The sequence below is a fragment of the Marmota marmota genome, unplaced genomic scaffold (genome assembly GCF_001458135.2).
Source record: "Marmota marmota marmota unplaced genomic scaffold, marMar, whole genome shotgun sequence".
NCBI lineage: Eukaryota > Metazoa > Chordata > Mammalia > Rodentia > Sciuridae > Marmota > Marmota marmota.
In genome coordinates, this window is record NW_026000108.1 from 11,153,061 (window position 1) to 11,163,295 (window position 10,235).

At 47.3% G+C, this 10,235-nt stretch overlaps 1 protein-coding gene across 4 annotated transcripts in view; it reads right to left on the minus strand.

Moving 5' to 3' along the window:
• Positions 1 to 8,264, minus strand: part of Prom1 (prominin 1) — a 113,879-nt gene extending 105,615 nt beyond the window's left edge. For all 4 annotated transcript variants that reach the window (XR_007341029.1, XR_007341030.1, XM_048784229.1 and 1 more), the window contains exons 1-2: positions 7,881 to 8,264; positions 1,877 to 2,261 (exon numbers count right to left, since the gene is read on the minus strand). Coding sequence is in view for 2 of the 4 variants with exons in the window: in XM_048784229.1 (XP_048640186.1) it covers positions 1,877 to 2,078 (202 nt within the window). In the remaining 2 variants the exon portion in view is untranslated. The remainder of the gene's footprint in view (positions 1 to 1,876; positions 2,262 to 7,880) is intronic.
• Between the last annotated feature and the right edge of the window lie 1,971 nt (positions 8,265 to 10,235).

Sequence of the window (10,235 nt, forward strand, 5' to 3'; positions counted from 1 at the left end):
TTGTAAGGATGGTCTACTCTGCTCTTCTGCTGAAACTTCTGGTAATATCTTGCTCCAAGCTACGAAGTACTGATGAAGGTCAAGGAACAAACCAGGCTAACACCTCAGATTACCTCTGGATTTAAATTCTTCAGGTATTTCCTAGACTAACAGTGTTGCTGGAGTTCAGAATCTTCAAATGCATTGCTAATTTTGTTTAAGACTAAAAGATGGCCTCTACTCAGGTCATCTGAAGGAAGATTTTAAATACTGCTTTTCATTGTAAAACCTGAGGAAACCTTCCTCTGAAATTCAGAAGAAGCAAAATAGAACAACATATGGAAAGAGATTAAGGGATTAGACAAGTACACGAGGAGCTTTAGACTAAGACATGGGAAGCCTTCTCATCTTTCTGAAGAATCCACTGCAAATTCAATTAAACAACTGAATTCTACACTTGGTACATATATTTTAAAAAGAAGTAAAGCTGGGCATGGTGGCACATACCTATAATCCCAGTGACTTGGAGGCAGAGGCAAGAGGATTGCAAGTTCAAGGCCAGTCTCAGCAATTTAGTGAGGCCCCAAGCAACTTAGTAAGACTCTGTCTCAAGATAAAAAACCAAAAAGGGCTGGGGATGTGACTCAGTGGTTAAGTGCCCTTGGGTTTAATTCCCAGTACCATAAAAAAAAAGAAGTAGAGATGAGAAGCACTCCTAGTTATTTTGTTTATTCGTTCAATGTGACTTGTATTAAGCCTACAAATAAACTAAGGGATGCATTCAAAATGGTGAATTCTGTAATCAACAGTAATAAGTTCAACTTATTTCCTACTTTTATCTTTTGAATTACCAAATTTATAGTCTTTCAAGCAATGAAACGTAAGCAGCATTAGTTTGGGATACTCTTCTATGACAGTAAGAGCTTAGTAAGACTCATTTCTTTGAACTGAAATTTAAACTAACCAAAATACTTCAAGTTCTTTCAAGCTGATAAAAGACAAACATGTAAAAAAAAAAAAAAAAAAAAAAACCTCAATCAACATATATTTTAGTGAAACTCCTTATACTATTCCCATGATATAAATAAGTGATGAGACATACCAAAATAAATTCATTCTCCTTCTCTCTCTCTCTCTCTCTCACACACACACACACACACACACACACACACACACAGTAACTGACCAGTTGAGGAACATAATAAAGGTTACTATAAATTTAATAATCAATAACAATATTCAAATCTAGAAGCATGGGATAGACCTAACATGAAGGCAATCACAACTTCCAAGTTCTGATGTGTAGGATAAAGCAGAAAGAGAAGGCCAAAGTGGACATCGGCACTGTGTACAAAGAATAGCACACTGGGCGTCGAGTTCCACTCCCCTCTCTCACACCCAAACTTAGATCTGAAGCAAACTGTTAATAAGATAAATAGGTTTGGACAGGTCTGCCCTTTCCCTAAGCAGTGTCAAAATTGCATTTCGCAGTGGGCAGGATTAAATTTGTAAGCACTGACATCGCCAAGAGGAGCCAGGTAGCTATTAACCTCTCAGTTCATGACAGAAATTGCATTTTTACCTTGATTTTTACCTTCGGTATGTGCTTTAGAGAAATTCATTGCTCTAAGCAAAGCAAAACAAAATGTAAAAAAGGTAAGGACTTGGAAAACCAACATAGCAATAGAGTTGAATTTCATTTATCCTAATCACATTGCTGCCAACTTAATTAACTGAAGTTCTGTCTCAAAGTTTTTTGCACCTATGCAAATCAGCCTTTTTTGAAACTCATAGTTTAAAATACTAAATATATTTGATATGAATTGCACTGTCATTAAGAACAATACCATGGTGCATGTGGAGACAAATCCCACCTTTCCTTGAAGTCGGCACTTACCTTCAGGGAACTCTCCGGGCTGCACTATGTAGATGAATATGCGCACCATTTGGAAGAGAACACTAATGGGCCCGGGACTGTAGGTGTCTTCGGTCTCATATTTGGATGTAGGCAATTCATAATCCAATGCCTCAGAAGTGTTTTCTGAGATGATATTCCCACAAAGCCCCAGCAGCAGCAGTACACCAAACAGGAGGGCCATAGCTAGCAAGATTCCCTGAACATGAGGTAGCTTCTGGAAGCCTTAGGGAAGATAGGTCCTTCCTGTGCAGAAGTGGTCTAGTGGGTCCTGGACCTGCTGAGTCTTCTTCCTGGCAGGGCTGGCTTGCAGCAAGGGACACAGAAGAGCTTCCTTCAATGGAGTCATTCACTCAAGGCAACATCTCTGGCAATGAAAGAGACAGTAGTAGAGTCACCGACACAGGCCACTTGCCTGCACCAGGAGCTGCTCTGGAGAGGAGACTGCAAAGCTTTAGAGCAAACCCTTCAGCCTAATCCCGGAGGGTGGAAATCAAACACACAGCTGCTCCAGAGCTGCAGGGGAGGGGCTGGCAGGAACAAGAACTCAGAGAAGGTCCTTCCTTGGGGGTGGGGCCGACTCAGAATACAGACCCTTTCCAAGCTCTACAGACAGGCAGGCACTGGGGGCTGTGCAATGGTGGAAACTAACATTTACCAAACACTTACTAGATTCCACATGCTGCTGCACATGCTTAAGGCATTAGCCCATTTCATGATGAGGATTTTCATAACTCACCCAAAGTCACAGGTGATGATCGTGGGAGCCAGAACTCAAACTCGGCAGTCTGCCTTCAGAGCCCAAGCTCTAGCCAGGTAACCAAGACACAGATCCTACAGAGCTCATTGTCCTAGGCTCCAATCAAGGCTCCACTGAGGACCCAGCAATGCACTATATGCTCACTTTTTTCCTCCAAGTCTGTGTTTTTCTCCCTGCCTGGAGGTAATTCACTCAGCCTTAAATTCTGCTTATTAATAGACTGATCTTATTTCCAAAGGCCTATTCTCCATCTTACCCGCAATCCAAACCAAAAGGGGATGACCCCGAGGTCAGGGACCAAACTGTTGGAGATCCTATGACACTATTGTTTGCCTTCCTAAGAAGTTCACTGAGTCATCCTGATAGAAACCTCTGTCCCAGGTCACCATCTCCATGGCTAGGCACAGGAAGGTGAGAGACAGGGCAGAGGCTCCTCGCCCTTGTCCTGGTGGACCTTAGGTTCTTTCTGTCCCCAGAATCTAACAGAGCAGGGCACACAGCTGGTGTCCGTATTCAGCATCTGCTGAATATAAGAAATAAACAAATCAACGTAACTGCTTTTCCGTGCCAGGTCACAGGGTGAGGTGAACAGCCCAGAACTCAGAAGTGGAATCTGGCTCACACGTGTATCTGTGTCTCCCCCCGGCCCCCACCCAGGTGTTCTGCAAAACGTTGCTGCCATTTTGTAAGCTACATACACATCATACTCGTTAACTTTCAAGATAAGTAAAAGGTGCCCATAAAATGCACATTGTGAAAAAGGGAAAGGGGGACAATCAAAAGAGACAGACACATTTTACAAGAAGCCAGAGGACCCACTACCTAGATTCCAAGTCAAAGTAAGCTCCAGGTGAGAGGTGGATTTCATGAGTTATTTGAATGAAGATACTAATGCATATCTAATGCCCTTTGATGCTACCACAACTCCAATTACTTCTGCACAGTGCAACCAACAGCATGACCCTACAGCAAATCGTGGGCTGTTCGGATGCCAAGTGGCTACCAGGAACAAAGGCACTCACCCCACACTTTGCTTCTGGCTCTCCATGACACTCACAATGTGCACAGGACCCAGGCTACATCTCTCGAAGGGTCCCCTCTGAACGTCTCTCTCACACACACACACACATCACTCAGACCTTAGCCGGAGTTTTGCTAAAGAAGAACTTTAATCCTAGCAGCTGCAAGGATTAAAGGTTCAGCTGCTGAAAAAGGCTCACTTCCTGGTAATGCCACTAACCTATAGCCAGAGTCAGAACTGACTAGGGAGAGCTGTGGTTAAGCTCACTGCCAAAGTCCTCCTCAGTGGAAAGGCAGAAAGGAAATTCCAGGTGGAGGAAAACACTACAGCTCACCCCTGCAAAGACAGGCAGCGAGCCATCTAGAGGCAACTGGAGCTGCAAGTCCAGATTTCTTTACATCCTGCTCTGAAGTGTAGATCCCTCATTAATTTTAAACTAAATTGTAAGAAAATATTAAAATCTCACAAGCAAAATGCTAGACAATTGAAGAAATTGTCAGGTCAAATGGAGACATTTTTTCACCTTGGTTCTAATGGCTGTGCCAAAATAGAAGGTCTGGGTGTTTCCTAATAAACTCCACCTGGTCCCAAGAGCTGCTGAGCTTCTGTATCAGCAACTTCTGCATCAGCATGCAATGGTATTCGCTTAAAATGCAAATGCCACACCTAATTTCTGGATGAGGCCCATTAACCTGATTTTCCATAAAAGCTCCTCAGGACTGATTCTCAAGACAACTGAAGTTTGAGAACGATTATGCTCTTGGTTGAATATCACCCATTCCGCTTTCTACAGATACCATGGGCTTCTCGGATACAACCATAGGACACAGATGTGAAGTATGCTCTCCCAAAGGCCCTTGTCATGTTGCTTTGAATTGATCTATCCCAGCTGCTGTGCAGGGATCCTGATTTGCTCACGCCTATAATCTGAGGACCTGGCACACAGTAGGTATTCAGTAAAGGACTATAAAAATAAAATGGCAGCGGGGAAAACTGACACAAAATGGTCATTTTTACCTTTTTTTTTTTTTTGAAGTGGTACCAAACATTTACCTATTTGCTGCTTTCTAGCCTCTGAAAGGATGGTCCTATCCTACCCGTAGGATTGCCCATGGCCATTTCCTCCAACGCAATACTCACTGGAGCTCCTCATGCAGAACATTTGGTTTACCATGATGGGAGAGATACCTTTGTTTGGACTCTCAATTTTGCAAGCTTTGGAAATTTCTGCCTCAGGGGCTATCATCTTAAACAGGTACTAATCAACAAGACCCTCTTACCATTTTCCTGATTTATGGGGTACAGATTCCTGGTTTCTACCCCAAACACAATGAATTCATATGAGGAGAAGGGGTCCAAAAAGGTTGGTTTTAAACAAATACCTCGAATGATTCTGAGTCTGGAGCCCGAGAACCACATTTCAGCAAACACTGGTTTTAAAAGCAAACAGGGTGAATGAGCAGCTTCATTTTCTTTTCTTCATTTGATGGGAACTTCTCAAAATTGTTCTTTTTTTAAAAAGGGTCCCTGTTTAGGTGTTCATCATGTGAGACACTCCGGGCAGGATGTGAGGGCTCCCTAACTTCTGGGCCCACCTTTGTGTGTCCTGAGGGAGGAAGCCCTGCCTTTCATTATGAGGCCAAATGAGGTCCCCAAATTGGTCCTGGAGGGGTAAGCCAAGCCAGGCCAATCAGGTGTCTGTTCCTGGGCCTGTGCTTGCAGCATACACTGAAGTCACATAGTTTCTAATTAATTCTAGCACCAAAGATGGCAGTGCCAACAGCCATATCCAACACCATAGCCATACACCAGTCTGGGTGCCTGCCATATCCTGAGCTCCTAGGATAGCCTAGCCAGCCCTCCTGTCCCTCCCTCAAGCCACCCAGTCATCACCATTCCCAGAAGCCCTCTTCTGCAACAATTTCCCAGAGTTCACTTGTATTGGCTTTTGTTGGTGGTGTTGGTGGTTCTAGGGATTGAACCCAGAGGCATTTTACCACTTTAGGACATGCCTAGTCCTTTTTATTTCTATTTTGAAATAGGATCTCATTAAGTTGCTTAGGGGCCTCACTAAATTGCTGAGGCTGACCTTGAACTTGCAATTCTCCTGCCTGAGCCTCAGAACTAGCTGGGATTCCAAGTGGGCACCAACATGTCAGGCTGCTTACATTGTTTTTAACAAAGCATCCTGATCCTTAACAAAACTCCAAAGCCAGCTCCCACCCCGCTGAATAACCTAGTTCCTTTATTTTAAAACAATACCAACAACATAATACTTGGCTTAAAGTTCTATTATTTTCAACCTGTGGTTTGATGCACTTATTTACTTCACTGAACTAGAACACAGAGAAATAGTACAGCATGGAAATTATACGGAAGTTCATAAAAAATTTATAGGGCATATCAAGAAAACAAAACTAAAGGGTGCTGCTAAATAGAAAATAGCCGCAAGCTTTTGAGAAAGGGCTGGGTCTCTGGTATCACTCATTAACTGTGACAATGACAGCTGTTTATAGTCTCCAACCTTTGCTTGGTTCATCTCTACAGTGGGAAGCAGCTTGGGTTGCAAGGAACAGTAAAGTCCTGGCCCACAGCCAGCGGTCCACAAAGCGCTGGTGGGCTTTGCCATCGATGCTCTGAGCAAAACTCCACCATGACCCCCAGGCTCATCTTGCCAGAGAAGGCAGCTCCGTGGATACAGAAAGTTTCTCACAAATGAGAAAAGAAAAATATACATCATCATCCAAGTTGAATCGTAGAGAGTTGATTTTCAAATATTCAATCCCCCAAAAGCAACTTCATTTGTTTCCACCTTACTCGTTGCCTAAGTTGTTTGGAGTCAAGAGTGAGTGAGGGTGGAGGAAGCCGAAGGACCACAATCACCCACTTGCTTATCTTAACAAAAGTCGGTAGTTGCCTCAACAATTTAGTGAGGCCCCTAAGCAACTTAATGAGATCCTATCTCCAGCCCGGACCAGACCAGAGGAAGGTCGGTCGGGCTCGCCGAGCAACCTGTAGCTGCAGGAGGCACCGGGCGCGGGTTTCCCGGCCTTCCCTCTAACCCACTCCAGGCCGGCCTCCCTCCAGCCTCCGCTCCCCCCTAGACAGGAGCCTCTCCTAAGCTGCGGGACACAAAAGAATGGGCGGCCACGCGGGCGCGGGAAGTCAGGGGCCTCCAGGAACCGGCCGCCGCGCCGCTCGGCGGGAGGGGGTTGCCGGAGTAACTTGGCTGCCCCCAGCGCGTTGGCGCCAGTTCCGTTCGGCGGCCTCGCGTGGGCATGGATTGGGGGCGCTCTCGCCAGAGAGCAGGGGATCTGGACCCGTGCCCCTCCGCCCTCGGGCCTGCTCTCAGGGAAACTGATCCTGAACCCCGACTCTCCTGCAGCCGCGGAGCTCTTCGTCTGTCCTCGTTCCCCTTTGTTGTCGCGGTCGGCGCGTTCCTGCAGGGTGCATCCGGAGCACTCCGCTTCTCCATCCCAGGAAAGCCCAAGCTCTCGGAGCTGAGCAACCAGCGGGTCGTGGAGGGTGGAGAGGCGGTGGTGCTCCACCTTGAGGGCGCGCGCGCTCTCCTGTGGCCCCCCGGGAACCGGTTCCCTTTGCAACCCCAGATCCCCCTCCTACTGCGGTCAGTTGCACAGCGCACTCCGCTTGGCAAAACCGAGGAAGGTTGGCCCTTTCCAGGCTCCACCGGGGAGGCTCGGCACCCTGCGTCCCCTGGGCCACCAGCGCTCCCCTAACCGCGGAAAAGTTCCTAAACCCCTGGCGAGCCTCGCCTCCCTCACCACCTCCCCAAGGGCAAGCCTGCGGGCTTCGGGGGCGGGGGCCTCCCTCGCCATCTCATGCCCTGACACCTGGAGACCCACAGTCGCCGGCTCCACTCCAAAGAATACGAGGAAGACCCCAGCGGCGCCGTGCGACGCCGGCCACCACGCAGCCGGAAAAGTTTGCGCTCCCTACCCGGTTCTCCCAGAACATCTCGGAACCTCGGGTTGGCGTGGTTCCCGGGCCACCTCCGGTTCCCCGCTGCCCCTCCAGTTCCCTGGTGGCTACCGGGGCTCCAGCCACCTGCTACCGGGGCAGGGAGATGCCCAGAGATTCTCCACTCGCCATGGCCTGTCCTTAGTACTCGGGAAAGGGGACCCCTCAGCCCCCCTGCCAGTCCGCAGACACCTCTCCGGCTCGGGAGGGAGGTCATAGCTACTCACCACGCGCCGGGGTCCTGCTCCATCTCCGGCTTTCGTCACTGCTGCCGCAGACCTCTCCCTTCACTGCCCCGCTCGCGGGGCCCAGCTCATGAATTATTTAAAACCTGGCTCCGGAGACCACCGGGGTGGATTCCCGAGAGTCCGCCCCGCTGGCCAGCCTGTGGGTCGGGAACAGGTGCAGACCGCCGGGCAGCCGCACCCACGCACGCTGCGGAATGCGGGTGAGGGAAGCCGAGGGTGTCCGCGAGGACCTGTTGCTGCTTCCCCTGTGCCCGGGCCAAGAACTGAGCATGGAACCGCCGGGATAGGAATGATTACTTAAACGTACTCAACCGTCGCGGGAGAGCTGAGCGCGTGGCCGGGTGCTGTCGGGACCTGGCTCAGTAACTTAAAGATCACTCAGCCTAGGTTTCTGGCCGCACTCTGATTGGACAGTCTGAGCAGCCGGCCAGGATGCCCTGGGGGAAATCCACCTAGACCTGGCCAGCATTTATTTCTTGCTATGGGAGCGGTGCTCAGACCCTCTATGCCCTCCTTTATGCCAGTCAGAGCCCTCTATATGGAGTGCAGCTATCTCTTAAAAATTCCTTGCCTCTCAGATGCCTCTGCTGACTCTGCAGACTGCCTGTCCCCCACTCCCACGCACACACACCCACCACTTTAGACATCGCTGCCTGCTCCAAATGCATTAAAACAAACAAACAAACAAAAATTAGAGAAAAATACTAAACAAAACCCAGATCTGGGACTGGGGGTGTAACTCAATGCTTGCGTAGTATGAGGGAGGCCCCAGGGTTGAACCCCTGCGCAAGCCCACCCCCGGCCCCAGAATCATTTGATTCTTATGGTGTAAAATCACAATGGTTACTTACTGGAATCATTAAAAAAAAAAAAAAAGCCATTAAGCAGAACTTGTTTGCATTCATGCACACAGGCATCCGCTATAGCAGGAAGCACACTACCTCCTAATCACTCTTTGCATGTAGGCCTTCCTGGGCTGAGTTGCCTGGCATTCCCAGAATCTTCACAGTTCTAACAGAAGTAACCACCCCTTCTTTTAACTTCCCCCACTGATAGGCACCACACCCTCACTTACCATTGACTATCTGGAATGGAAAATACAGTGGCCCTTTTATCCATTCACTTCTGTGGACTCAACCAAGGGCAATGGAAAATATTCACCATCAAAATTGCATCTATACCAATTATGTTCAGATTTTTTTTGTGGTCCTTCCCTGCATTATACAATGCAATAGCTATTTTCATAGCATTTACATTATATTAGGCACTATAAGAAATCTAGAGATGATTTAAAACACAGGAGGGAATATTCATAGGGTATATGTGAATACTATACCATTTTATATAGGGGAGTTGAGCATCTGCACATTTTGGTATCTGCCAGGATCCTGGAACCAATTTATCCTCCCCTCAGACACCAAGGGATGACTGTACTGCCTGGTAGGAAAAATAGGACTTGGGGGAGAAAAGCACTCTCCAGCCAGTGTCTAGCATCCTTCAGGTGTTTAATAAATGTTTGTGATATGGATGCCTGGATGGATGGTCTGATGGAAGGACAGAAGAATGGTTGTACAGACCTACAGACAAATGATGTGCAAGACTGCTAACTCAATAGCTCTTTTATTTACTTCAGCATAAAACAGATACTGGGAGGGGAGAAAAGTCTTATTTTTTAAGAGTTTACATTGATCTCGAATGTGCATATTTCCAGGACCAGAAAATGGTTGCTCAGAAAACTTCTGAAAAGTACAGGAGGACATGGCAAAGTTAATGGTACCCCAGGCTTCTATTCAGTTCTGCTCGAAGCCCTTTTGCAGCCTGTCCTGCTGTGGGGCCCACCCCACTAGTTCAGAGGCAGCTAGCTGGAAGAAGCTGGGGAGAAGGCCAGGTAGGTGGAAAGTGAGTACCCTCTCTAGAGAACAGCTCGATTCAGTCTTCCTCAAAGTCTGGTCCTGTCACATTTTATCCCTGTGATTTTGCTGCTTAATCTGAGCCTCAGCTTCCTTGCCTGCGAAATGGTGACAACTCTGATATACGCACTGGTTCCAATCCTAATAATAACAGCAGTTGCAGTAGTGCTGAGCAGCAGCGTTCAATGAGCATTTTCTATGAATGAGGCTCTATGCCAAGTGTTTAAAATGAATTTTTACGTAACCTTAGCAACAACAGTTTGAGATCATATTATTATTATTTCCATCTTAAAGGTAAAGCTAAAACAGGTTCAAAAATTTGTCCATGGTCACACAGCTAGTAAGAGAAGATCTGAATTTGAACCCAGACCTGGCCAGTTCACCAGAGAAGGGGCCACACTCTCTAGAGACATTGTTACATCTG